Source organism: Cnephaeus nilssonii (assembly GCF_951640355.1).
Source record: "Cnephaeus nilssonii genome assembly, chromosome: 8".
In the NCBI taxonomy this organism is placed as follows: Eukaryota; Metazoa; Chordata; class Mammalia; order Chiroptera; family Vespertilionidae; genus Cnephaeus; species Cnephaeus nilssonii.
The window spans coordinates 16,008,895-16,022,839 of NC_137079.1; the positions used below are offsets into that span (position 1 = coordinate 16,008,895).

A 13,945-nucleotide genomic window follows, 5' to 3' on the forward strand; every position below is an offset into this window, starting at 1 on the left:
ACCAGGGAGCAGATGCTCAACACAGGAGCTGCCCCCTGCCCGCAGGTCCCAGGCCAGCCAAGGTGGGTGCCAGCACCCCCCCCACCCGATTGCCCTGCAGGTCGCCCTGCAGAGGGAGGTGACAGGTGGCGGGGGGGCGGGGGCCGGCGAGCCAATGGCGCCAGGCTGGCCAAGGTGGGTGCCAGTGGGGGACCCCCAATTGCCCACTGGTTGCCCCACAGATCGGCTCTGATTGCCAGCCAGACTAGTATACACATAAAGATGGTTAAGATGATAAATTTTGTGTTATGTGTATTTTACTATAATTTTTAAAAAATCATGGCATGCGTGCATGCCAGTGTGGTTCAGTGGTTGAATGTCCACCTATGAACCAGGAGGTCACGGTTTGATTCCTCATCAGGGCACATGCCCATGTTGCAGGATTGATCCACAGTAGGGGGCATGCAGGAGACAGCCTATCAATGATTCTCTCTCATCATTAATGTTTCTATCTTTCTCTCCCTCTCCCTTCCTCTCTGAAATCAGTAAGAATATATTCATATGTAAATATATATATATATATATATATATATATATATATATATATATATGTAAATTCAGTGAGAGAAACAGAATACAAATAAGTCAATACATAATTAATAAGACAATACTTGGTAGTGATACGTTCTGTAAAAATAAATTAGGGTGATGTGATACTGAGCTAACTGGGGGGGGGGCGCTACTTTCAATTGGTGTCAAAAGTTACATATTTATCATCTACAGTATTTAGACATACAAGGCTAGAAAAATAGCTGTCAGGCTATATGCCAACAAGGAAAGCTAATGCTATGTTGAAGGGGCTTAGTTCAATTCAGATGGTTTTAATGCCATTTAAAAATAAAATCATAGCTTAATTTTTTAGTTTTATTTTAGATACATTTTTATTGTTTATAGTATTACAGATATCTCCCATTTCCTCCTCCCCCTTTACCCTCCTCCTCCAAGCCCTTCCCATTCCCCCAACACCCCCCCCCCCAAAGTCTTCACTATCCTGTACAATTTAATGAACTAGATTTGCCATTGGAAAACTAGTGACAGTGTTTAGGGCCTTGTTCTGTGGAAAGAGTAAAATAGTGTGGACCAAAAAAAAAGGGTAATCTAATCATAAATTTATAGCTGGTAGGTCATGGTGGATAGATAACTTTTTAGTAAAACGTCTATTTTTGTCTTAAGCAAGCCCTGTCCATTGTCTGTGCATTTAAGTCAACAAATCTTTGAAATAAATTGTAACCACCCTCAAGAAAGCACATAGTCTTGTTAACTATCCTGTAATCCAATCCCTACCTGCTTTCCCTCCCTCACCTCCATGTAATCTCCCTTACTGGGTAAAAAAAAAAAAAAAAAAAAAAAACAAGAAGCAAAACTGTTATTCTTCCAAGCATTTGAGATCTTGCTCCCTGACATATGTTATCAGTTTGGCTCAAATAAATTCTTATACAAGTTATCTACAGCCCTGGCCCATAGCTCAGTTGATTAGAGCATTGTCCCAATACACCAAGGTTTTGGGTTCGATCCCCAGTCAAGGCATATACAAGAAGCAACCAATGAATAAATAAATAAGTGGGAACAACAAGTCTCTTTCTCTCTCTCTAAAGATCAATAATAAAAAAAAAGTTCTCTACAGGTTTAGATATTTCTTACATCAACAATAGAAAGACCAGGTATAGGACTCTGAGAACTTTTCACCACAGCACACTGATCTGATGGACCCTTCTTTGTCCGTCACAATTTGTAACATGACTTCCAAGATAAAGTCAGTGCAAAAGATTGGGATTTTGTACTTAGTGGTATCTGAGACCCAGCCTTTGCAGGCTAACAGGGGACCCAGCATTAGACCCTTTAGAATCAGTCACTAGGAATACACCAAGGTTTCGAGTTTGATCTCCTGTCAGGGCACATACAAGAAACAACCAATAAATGCATAAATAAGTGGCACAACAAATCTCTCTCTCAAATAAAAAAAATTTTTTCCATTTAAATATAGAATTATTCAGTGGGAGCCTGCCATTCATCGGGAAACCTGGGGCACAGTAAACAGATTCTTGTCCTGCCCTAGGGCCCCTTTTCAGAAAAGAAAATTATTCTAGAGCTGGGGATCGGCTTACACCAACAGGTACTAATCTCAGCAATAATTCATTCCTGCCACATGATGATTCACGCTTTGTTTCTCACTCAGCCTTCCAGTGAACTCGGAAGTCCGTGGAACAAAGAGCTCAGGGCCATAATCATGCTATTCTTAGCTCAATCTTGTCTTTCTTATATTACCATAGAAAGTTACCCTCATCAGCTTACACTTCGTCTTAAAAATCTGGAGCTATCCCATTATCTCATTATTTTCTATGCTGAGGGAAAACAAACATTCACACCAGCTTGTTCACTGAGCTGCATGTTACAATCTATTTCGGTCAGGCTGTGGATGCTACCTGAATGAAATACAGGGCAGAAAGAGATACCATTGATTTGTTGAGTGGCTACTGTTGGGCCAGGCACGAAGATGGATTTCAGGGCAAAACAGAACAGGGGGCCCTGAGGTCTGCCACAGAGAATTGACAGATTAACTGAAAAACTGGATGACTCAAGGAGCAAGGAACTGTGGCAAGTGTTAGGACAGAAGAGGGAACTATGGAAGTACACAACAGGAGAAGTGATCATCTGAAGAATGCTTTGGGGTTGGGAAGTGGCAGGCAGGACTCCAGGAAAAGAGAATCGCATAAGCAAGGATCTAGAGGCAAAAGGGAAGACAACACTGAAAAAAAAAATGAGGAAAATCCTAGGATTTCCTAGGCTCTGGGTGAGAAGATGGTACTGGGAAAGGGAGGAGGTGATGGGCAGGAGGTGTGGCTGGGAAGGAACTGTGGAAGGTCTTGTAAAGGGTTAACGCAGGTGCAAGATGTGATTTAAATTGGACAGCATACACTCCGCTCCGAGGGCCTATGTGGGGAACAGGAAGGGAGAGAGAAAGCCTGGGTGTAGGAAACCAGTTAGGAGTCAGCTTACCGGGAAAGATGAGAGGATGGTTTGGGCTTAGGTAGAGGCAACGGGGGAGAAAGAGAAGTGGATGGCTGGAGAGATTAGGAGGCAGAACGTACAGGATTCCCTCCTCTTCACGGGTAAATAACACCTGGGCTTCATTCACTGCATAGAGGAATCTGGTGTGAAGGAAATGACTTTTGGAAGAGGATTCAGAGCCCACGAAGTCTTTATGAAGTCTCTCTGCTGTTCTAAGCAACCTCATGTAGGGCCCAAAGAAGAGACAAACTGTAGTGCTTTCAAAGCAGAAATGCTGTCTCAGAGCTGATGGGGGTTTCAATTTTTCTGGCCACACTGACTTGGTGTCCCATGCGTCCCTAAGCCTACGAATCCCCTGGACAGTCCCGGCAGTGGGAATCGTATTTTCCCAAGGTGATCATCCCAGGAGATCCTGATGTTCAGACAAAGGGGGTTGGTTGATAGGTCAGGGAAGACATGCGATTTATACTGCATGACTCCATTTATACAAAATTATAGAAAATGCAAAGCAGTGACAAAGCAGAGCAATAGTTGCCTGGGAATAGGAGTGGCAGCGAGAGATGAGAAATTGCCAAGGGCAGAAGGAAATGTTTGTGTGTAATGGATATGTTTGTTTATTATTTTGGTTATGGTTCCACAAGTGTACTGATATGTCAAAACAACAAATTTAATACGTTTGGTATGTCAATTATACTTCATCTGTGTGCAACTTATTGTGCTAAAGAAAGTAACACAGGCCCAAAATGCCGTCACTTATATGCTAAAAAAACATGAGACCAAACCTTGATTTGCTTTGCTTTTTTTTTTTTATTTTATTCTTTTTTCTTTTTTTTTCTTTTTTATTTGTTGTTGTTATCAAACCTAGATTTCATACCTTATCTCATTGCAGTTTCACCCTCTCCCAGAAATATAATCTTAATCAACCAGTATGGCATTTTTTGATCAAGCACTAAATAAGGAAATGTCATGTGAGCCCTCCCCACCCCTCCCCACACACACACCCATAGAAAAAAGATGCAATTTCTCTTCCTCCAAAGAAAAGATGTCCTGGCTCAAAACCCTGCCTAAATAGCTCCCTCACCCCACCCATCTATATATATAAAAGGCTAATAGGCTAAGTGTCCGTCTGACTGGTAGCTATGATGCGCACTGACCACCAGGGGGCAGACGTTCAATGCAGGAGCTGCCAAACTGCAGTGACTTGGCAGTGGGGGTTCTTGGGTGACAGACTCTGAAACTAGAGAGGAGGGAGCCTGATTCTTCACAGGGTCACGTGATCCCATCTTCAGCCGTGGGTTATGTTGTTGCTGGGGCACTGTCGGCCCTGAATCTGGTTTACTGCACACTTGCGTTTGTGTTCCACACCCTGTACAATAGCAACTTTACAGAGTGCCCTCTCCCACTCTGGGACCCCTCGGGGGATGTTGGAGAGCCAGTTTTGGCCTGATCCCTGCAGGCCAGGCCAAGGGACCCCACCTGCCGGAAGGACCCTGCTCACTCTGCAGATGCCCTTCGAGCCATGAGCTGTGGCACCCCCCCAGGTGCGGGCAGGCTGGGGAGGGACTGCGGGAGGTTGGCTCCAGGGTGTGTGTCCAGCCTGTCTCGCCCAGTCCCGCCCCACCGGTCAGCTTCTAATTAATTTCCTTTCAATGTGTACGAATCCATGCACTGGGTCACTAGCCTTCCTATAAAAACCTTCTTGATAAAATCCCTGCCTAAGGGAAGGTGACCTTGCCTGAAATAGTCCACTCTTTTTAACTTCTTCGTCCCACCCTCTTTCTGTGTATAAGAACCTCCCCTTTTTATAATCCCAGGGAGGCTCCTTTTAATTGCTAAGTGGAATGCTGCCCAATTAATGGATTGCTTAATAAACCCAATTAGATCTTCAAATTTACTTCGTTACATTTTGTTTTTTAGCAAGAGTGCAGATTAAAACTAATGTGCTCACTTATATCATAGTGCTCATGCAGCTGCTATGAAAAACAGCAGGTCATTTCTTCAAAATATTAAAAATAGAGTACCATATGATCCAGCAATTTCACTTCTGGGGAATTGAAAGCAGGGATTCCAAGAGGTATTAACACCCATATTCATAGCAGGATTTTTTGCAGTAACCTAAAGGTAGAAGCAAGCAAAGTATGGATCAAAGGATGACTGGATAAACAAAACGTGGCATATACCTACAATGAAATGTTACTCAACCTTAAAAAGGAAGGAAATTCTGACACCTGCTGCAACATGGGTGAACCTTGAAGACGTGCTAAGTGAAATAAGCCAGTCATAGATACTAGAGTACTCAAATTCACATAGACAGGAAGTAGAATGGTGGTGGCCAAGGGCTTAGGGGACAGGAGGGGTGATGACAGAAACAGGGAGTTATTGAAAAGTGGTTAGAATTTCAGTTTGGGAAGATGAAAAAGTTCTGGCGATGGATGGTGGTGGTAGCAGTTATGCCATTGTAATTAGTTGGTTATTAATAACTAGAGGCCTGGTGCACGAAATTCATGCACTTGGTGGTGGTGGTGGGGGGGGTGTCCTTTAGCCTGGCCTGCGCCCTCTTGCAGTCCAGGAGCCCTCGCCAGCTGTGAGCCCTGCTTCTGGCTGAGCAGCTCTCCCCTGTGGGAGCGCACTGACCACCAGGGGGCAGCTCCTGCATTGAACATCTGCCCCCTGGTGGTCAGTGTGCATCATAGCAACTGGTCGCTCCTCCGTTCAGTCGATTTGCATATTAGCCTTTTATTGTATAGGATAGCAAGGGAACAAAAAGGAAAGCCAGACATTATAGGCATGTCATTTGGGCAGCTTCACCAGGAAGCCACAGTTTTATTTCCTCAGGGAACCATGGGTCCACTCCCTACAGAGGGGGAAGGCACCAGACAAAGGGGAAGATGGATGTGAAGTTGGGGTGACATAGAGAAGTTAGTTGCCTGTCAATCTAGCCTGGGAAACCATGGATTGGCTAGAGCGGGTAGAGCCCATGCAGGCCCCCCAAATTTGGGAACACATAATTCCTTAGACAAAGGAGCTCTCTCTCGGCTCTCTGCTTCCTTTGGTTTTGTACCTGCCCATGTTCCCTCCACAGCCATGGGGCCCTGCAGACCCCACACACAATGGACTGATGGACTGCAGTGGGAAGCACAAACGAAGCTAGCCTGATGCTGGGTTAGACTGGGCAGACATGGAATGGAAACTCTGGGCAACTGCTTTCATTCTAGCCCTATTGGTGTCACCCTGCATCTCTTCCATGGCCGTGAACTGGACAGTGAATGTGTCCAGGCTGCCTGCTACTAGGTAAACCAATTAAGCAGAGGCAGGGTTGAATCGTATATAAGCATTTTCATTTTCCAATATTGCCGGCAGCATGGGAGAGCAGCAGGTCATCCACAAAAACCTGCTCTACCTGCCCTCCTCCCCCTCCCCCCACCCATAAGTCAGCCCCTAATATTGAGTAGAAGGACAAAGATTACATGGGAAACAGGCAAAAGGAATAAGAATGGGTATGTAAAAGAAATAAAAATGGTTACAGGTTACAAGCAATGTGGGCTGGAGGTTGCAAAGGGTGCACACCTCTAAGGACTCCACTGTTTTGGCAACACGGCTGTTAATTTTCCCATGATGATAGGCAGTTCTTGGATAAGGAGAATGGACCACATTTCGAGGTTGACTTCCAGGTCCCGGAGCATACAACTCCCAGCCAGGTCAGAATGTACTTAAATCAGAACAAAGCAGTCACAGTGAACAGAGTATGATTAATATTTCTTATAATTACAGCTAGTCCCCACTATTCTATTTCTCACTCTCGGCACTAACAGCAGCACAGAGCGAAATGGGACCTTGGAAACTAAGGGTGTAATAAAGCTTTCTACAATATCTCACTCTCAGAATTAGACTGAAATTCTAAGTCTCAGAGATTCCTTTTTCTTTGGGGATTGCAAGAAGCCCACTCCCACCAGCAACCAGGTGGAAGCAGGAGAGCTCTCCACCGATAACAGTAGCACAATATGAATTTACTTAAAGCCAATGAGCTATACACTTAAAAATGGTTAAGATGGTAAATTCTATGCTTTCCTTATTTTACCACAATTTTTTAATTAAAACTTTTCCCAAGAAAGGTAGCGATTCCTATTGTCCACCCTAAAATGTTCAGAATTAGCTGTACACCTGAAACTAATACAAAATAATGTTGAATGTAAACTATAATTTAAAAATTAAATTAAAAGATAAAATGTTCAGAATTATTTCAAACAAATGCTTAATTGGATTTTTAGAACATTTTAATTTTAACTAATTAGAAAGATAGTGTGCTTTCATTTTGAGAAATAGAGACTATGAGGAAAATATTGTTAAAAGGGAATATTTAGAAAAATGTAAAATTATGACACAATATAAAATGAACGCATGTCAAAATTTTTATCTCCTTATTAATAATGAAACTAGTATGATGTTACAGCCAGTTCAAAAAAAAAGAATGTAAATAACGAATATATGTAGGCAAACAGGTATGCTAAAATAAATTTAGAAATCAATGCCAAACTGGTCAGTTTACATTCTACTGACAAACTCATTTGCATTTCTATGGACAAAAATCAGTTGGAGGACTACAGGTTTTCTACAATGTACAGAATTGTAAAATGGCTCAAAAACAATGGAAGGCCACAGGTCCCTATGTAGTTAGATAAATCTGAAAAGTGTGGTAGACAGGACACCCAGTAACATCCCTCTCCTTTTGTGTGCGCCTCAAAATCTTTCAGGAGTCTGAGAAATAAAAGAAAATAATCCCTCATGCCTGAAGCGCACTCGCTTTGATTCTTTTGAGTCAAACTTAATCTGGACTATGGAGCCTTTAATATATATATACTAGAGGCCCAGTGCATGATTAAATCATGCAAGAGTAGGCTGTCTGTCCGCTGGTCGGGACCCGGTGTGGCCGGCAGCTCCGAAGTCCCTGGGCCCCTAGGGCGAGGCGGGGGAGCCCAGGCCGGGGTCTTGTCTTCACCTCCCGCCCAGGAAGGCTGGGGCCGCCGCCGCCTCCTCTGCCTTCCAGCTCCCTCATGAGCCCTCCCTCGGCCAGCCCAGGCTGTGTGGAAACCCCATCCTCTGCGGACACCGCCGTGCGCTCCTGCGGCCCAACTGCCGCCAGACTCCCCCCGCCCCCCCCCCTTCCAAATGCCCGGCTCCCTGCCCCAGAGGCCCCTTCTGTGCCGCAGCACAGCCATGGCGCAGAGGCTGAGCTCGCGCTGCTGCTGGCAACGCTAGCTCAGCGTCCTGTGGGCCCAATCACCTACCTGGCCACCCCTAGTCCCGCCCCCTGTGCCTCCTGCTGGCCCAATCGTGGGCATAGCGGAGTGATGGTAATTTACATATCACCTTTTTATTATGTAGGATATATTGTTGTTATTGTTGATTTCACAGAGAGAGAGAAACATCAATGATGAGAAAGAATTATCAATTGGCTGCCTCCTGCATGACTCCTATTGGGTATTGAGTCCGCAACTGGGTATGTGCCCAGACTGGGAATGAAACCTTGACCTCCTGGTTCATAGATCAGCGCTCAACCACTGAGCAACACCGGCTGAGCCTTTATTAAGCACATTAAGCCGGTTAATTGAACAAAATGATCCAGTGCAATATTCCGGGACACGCCTCTGGATCCTGGCGCACGCGTGGCCCCCCCCCCCCCAACCAGGCTGCGGGGAACGGAGGGTGCCCATCGGGTGGGAGTGGCTGCAAGACCCCAGCGTGAAACTTCGAGGGAGGACCGGAGCGCGCCGGGAGTGGAGCGGGGAGAGGACACACCCCAGGGCCAGGGCGCGGAGGGGAGAAACACTCTGCCAAAGAGAGGAGACGAGAAGCAGGAAAGCTGCGCAGCCACGGAGCCCAGCTCGGCTGTCCTAGGGCGCCGCCCCTCTCCTTCCCCGCCCCCGGCCCGCGGAGCCTCCGGAGGAGCCAGAGGCGGGGCGACCTTTGCTCGGTCCCGGAGCAGCCCGGCCGCGGAGCCAGGTGTTGGCGCTCCCCGAGCCCCGAGCCCTCCCGGGGCCGCGCCGCTTTCTGCGCGCCCCTCCCACCCGGACCGGTTTGGCCCCAGCGGCCGTTTCTGGACGCCCGCACCTCGGACCGCGGTTTCGGTCACACCCGCCCGCGAGTGGTTTCGATTGCGGACGGCGGACGGTCGGGAGGGCGGAGCGCCAGGAGCGCCAGGAGGGAGCCAGGGGCGAGCTGGAGGGAGGACCGTCCCGCAGCGCACACCGAGAGCGGCCGGAGACAGCGGGGCGCAGGCCCCCGCCCCTGCCGACTTCGGGGCCGGAGCCCCGCGCTTCCGGGGCCGTCGGGGCCGGCGATCGCGAGGCCGCGGGGCCGAGGAGGCGTCGGCGGGGAAGGCGTCGGCCGGAGAGGGCAGCAGGTGGAGAAGGCGCCGGCGGAGGAGGCGTCGGCGGAGAGGGCAGCAGGTGAGCGGCCCGCGGGAGCGCGGCCCGACGCCCGGCGATGCGGACGCCGGCGGTGATGACGCTGGGCATGGTGCTGGCGCCCTGCGGGCTGCTGCTGACCCTGACCAGCACGCTGGCGCCCGGCTGGCGCCTGGTGAAGGGCTTCCTCGACCAGCCGCGGGACGTGGTGCTGTACCAGGGCCTGTGGGACATGTGCCGCGAGCAGAGCAGCCGCGAGCGCGAGTGCGGCCAGGAGGACGCGCTGGGCTACTTCCAGGCCGAGCCGGTGCTGGTGGCGCGCGGACTGATGGTCACGTCGCTGGCCGTCACCGGCCTGGGGCTGCTGCTGGCGTCGCTCGGGGTGCGCTGCTGGGAGGAGGAGCCCCACTACGCGCTGGCCGGCGCCTCGGGCGTGGCGCTCTTCGCCGCGGGCCTGCTCAGCCTCATCCCGGTCTCCTGGTACAACCACTTCCTGCAGGACCGCGCCGTCCTGCCCGCGCCCGCCAGCCCGGTCACGGTGGAGGTCAGCTACAGCCTGGTGCTGGGCTACCTGGGCAGCTGCCTGCTGCTGCTGGGCGGCCTCTCGCTGGCGCTCAGCTTTGCGCCCTGGTGCGAGGAGTGCTGCCGCCGCCGCCGCAAGGCGTCCCGCCCCGGCCCGCGCCACCCCAGCATCAGCACCGTGTACGTCGACTGGCCCCAGCCCGCGCTCGCGCCCGCCATCAAGTACTACAGCGACGGCCAGCACCGGCCGCGGCCCGCCGAGGCCGGCCCCGCCGCCGCCGCCAAGCCCAAGGTGGGCTTCCCCATGCCGCGGCCGCCGCCCAGGACCTCCTACACCAACCCCGTGGACGTGCTCGACGGGGAGACGGGGGCCGAGTCCCAGGGCGCCTCCTCGCGCAGCACCCGGCCCTGCCAAAGCTCCCTGCCCTGCGACTCCGACCTGTAGGCGGCGCCCGCCAGCCCGGGACGGAGGGCTCGCCCCGCCACCGTCCGGCTCTGAGCCGCTGGAAACAGCTTGGCTGGGAGTCGGAGCCCTGGACCCCTTTCCTGTTCCTGTAGATGGTTTGGAGGGTGATCGTCCTTTCCTGCGGTCAAATGGGACTCCTTGGACGGTTGATTCAGGTTGGGTTGGGTTTTCTTGGTACAGAGGTTAGTTTTTCTCTCCAGAGGGACCAGGGGCCTCTTACAGAGGGACAGACTTTGCCTACTTTTCGCTGAAGGACATGTAGCGACTTGGCATCGTGTTGACCGGGGACAATGACAACAACAAGTCCAAACCAGCAAATGGAGGCTCCAAAACTATTTGACACCTGGAAACAACATTCTGAAGTGCCGATGAACTTTGCATCAATGTAGTTAAACATTATTAATTTCTTTCTGCTGTATCATGGCTTTTCACGCAAACTCTCAGAGGCCCGTGTGTGTCTGGCTATGTAGGAATGAGGCTCTTAAAAACAAACGCAGAGCCATGCAAATACCAGCAGCGTTAGTGGCTTTTATGGAATGAAATGACCTGGTTAACCTATATTTGCATTTCTTTATGTACACCTAGCATTTACCTTTTTTTTTTTTTTATGTCTTGTTTTTGGTGTGAAAGTTGAGGTCACACCAGAGTTTCCCTTTTAGAAGCCAAAGAAGAATGAAAGGACTAACGCTATGATGTAGTTTTCACGCTAGAGAGAGAAGTCCAGGGATTAAACACTGGTGCAGAACGGAACATGCTGATCCCATTCGGTTAAAGTACACGTGTTTATATATCTCTCATTTATAAATAAAATTTGAAAGTAAGACTTTCAATATGCCCACAGATGTTTTTTGTCTCCAGTACAACCTTGTGGAGTTCAAGCCTTCGTTACTTCAACAAGTTCCTGGCTGCCTAGGCACTGTTGCTGAAACCCAGCCATCAGATCTCCGCACCTCTTAGCATAAGATTACCAAAAGGTGCCAGCGGGCCCCACTTCAATGCCTGGCTGCTTTATTTCCAGGTTCATGCTGTGGTCTGTGCAAAGCCAAGTCTATTGTTGAAAAAAACTACAAGCACCAGTTTCCACACGAGGTGCGACTAGAAATCTTTTCCTCTTGTAACAGTGATGCCTGGTCACAGGTGGGCAGCCATGTGTTCATGAGCAGGACTACATTTCCAAGTGGTTGATTTCAAGGTGCTTTTAACTGCACCGAATCTCATCTTTAAAACCTGCCCTTGGTAGCCAGTTCAGAGGTAGGAAGGATCAGTTCAGCGAGCAGGGATAACAGTGTTAGAGAACTAACTGAACAGCTCTTGCTGCTCAGTACCTGTGGGAGGGATAATACAGATTCACCTCCTTTGCCATTTTGTACTGGAATTACCTGTTTCTATCTTTTTGTGACCAAACTTTAAAGTGCAGGCATATCCCTTGGGGATCTTTTTCAAATGCAAATTTAATGGGTCTGGAGTGAGACCTGAAACTGATTTCCTAAGATCTCCCCGGAGATGCCAAGGCTGATGGTTCCTGGCCGCCACGTGGGGCTGCCAGGCTCTCACTGGGCCTGGGCCTCACTCAGATTTCAGTCCCACGGCAGCACATAATCAGACCTTTGAGAGCTTGCCCTCTCGCTGAGTTAAGGGCTATCCTCTAGGGAACAGAGGCAGGATGGAGAAAAGGCAGCACTGCTTTTTTCAGCTAACACTTCAAAAGCGGATTAGAGCCCTGGATGGCATGGCTCAGTGGTTAGAAGCATCAGCCTGTGCACCGGAGGGTCACAGGTTCAATTCCCAGTCAAGGGCATGGACCTGGGTTGCAGGTCTGATCCCCACTCCTGGTGGGGGCACGTGTGGGAAGCAACCAATCTGATGTGTTTTTCTCTCTTCCTTCCCACCCTCCTGCCTTCCCCTCCCCACTCCCTTCACTCTCTCTAGAGTCAATTAAAAAAAAATATACGAACTCCTTGAGTGAGGATTTTAAAAAATGACTAGCACTCTTGTAGTTTGAGGAGTGATTCTCTCCAAAATCTTTTCTCTGCATAGGGTTGTTTTAACAGTGTGTTATGAATTTTCCAAGGTCAAGGAGGAGGAGGTGATTGAAGAGGAGGGCAAAAGGGAAGAATTAGCAGTACAATATATTTTAAAAAGGGATTTAGGCACCTGAGAAATCAGGATCTAGCAGATGACATAAAGACACTGGGTTTCTGGCAAGTGCCAAATTCATTGAATTCTTTCTTTATCATAATGCCACATATTTCTAGGGAAGCTCTGATAGAAACAAACTGGTGTTTTGTATGTTTTTACTTTTCCTTCCTCCCCAATTATCCACTGGCTTATATTCAAAATATTTCCTCTCTGGAGATTAAGATTAGCTGCCAAGAAAACTCTATTTTTGCCCTACCAACAGAAATGAAACCAAAACTCACTTTAAAAACTACATACTTCTTGTTTTTTTTAAAATCTTTATTGCAGGAAGCGTTCCCGGGAAACTTCAGGTTGGGCTCAGTCTGCCTGTCGCTGTGTCCAATAACGAAGGCAGGGTTGGATCATATAAGGCATTTTCTGATAAGGCTAACCAACCAAGAAGACAGGGCGCTTACAAGCATCCAATCCTGCCTTCCAGCAAGATTCAAAGGACAGGGTTATAACGGGGAAGGGACTGGGGTGAGGAATGCAGCTACGTGCAAGGCTGAGGGTCCACAGACATCAGCTATGGTAATTAGTCATCAGGCGATGAGATGATGTTGATGAGGTGATGTTTTGACTCCTGATGGGTCGGCCTGACCCTGCTTATCGGTTCTGCTTGCTGGATTCACAGCCGAGTCACCTCCTCAATTGCTTTGCACAGGCCTTGAAAAGGAAACTTTAAGAAAAACTTAACCTCCTATCCTACATAATAAAAGCCTAATGTAAAAAATTGTCCCCTCAGACAGTCATTGGACCAGGAGTTGGAGCGGGAGACTGGGAGTTCAACTGCTCGCAATGACATGCGCTGACCACCAGGGGCAGCGTGGGACATGGCAGGTACCAGGACACGGTGCTGGCAACGGGTGGCAGTGGAGGCACTGCCAGCCCCAATGGGGCCCCCATGAGAGCAGGACCACAGCAGGATGGTGGAGCAGGTGAACGGGCGGCACCAGGCCAAGGCAGTGTGAGCGGGGGCCCAATTGCCCTGCCGATCACCCCACAGACAGTGACCAGTGGCAGTAGGGGGTTGGGGGGTGCCGCCGCTTGGCTCCCAGGGGCTGAAGGAGCCAGGCGGGGGGGCCCGGCCCCAATCGATCACCCCGCAGGCGGGATGGTGGAGCAGGTGAGGGGGCAGCATCAGGCCAAGGCAGGGTGCCAGGTGGGGCTGCAGGGCTGCGAGGCTGGGGGCACGAGCTGGGGCCTGATCCCCGCAGGCCACCCGAGGGACCCCACCAATACACAAATTCATGCACCAGGCCTCTAGTCTATATACTGGTATAAAAGCCCAGCAACCATTACAGCAGAATGACCAGAATGACCAGTG

At 49.4% G+C, this 13,945-nt stretch overlaps 1 protein-coding gene across 1 annotated transcript; it reads left to right on the top strand.

Annotated features, from left to right (window-relative positions):
* The first annotated feature begins 8,884 nt into the window (after positions 1 to 8,884).
* On the top strand, positions 8,885 to 11,728 carry CLDN23 (claudin 23). Its single transcript, XM_079779328.1, has one exon. The coding sequence runs from the start codon at positions 9,532 to 9,534 to the stop codon at positions 10,417 to 10,419; it is 888 nt and encodes a 295-aa protein (XP_079635454.1). The 5' UTR covers positions 8,885 to 9,531; the 3' UTR covers positions 10,420 to 11,728.
* Positions 11,729 to 13,945: the final 2,217 nt, after the last annotated feature.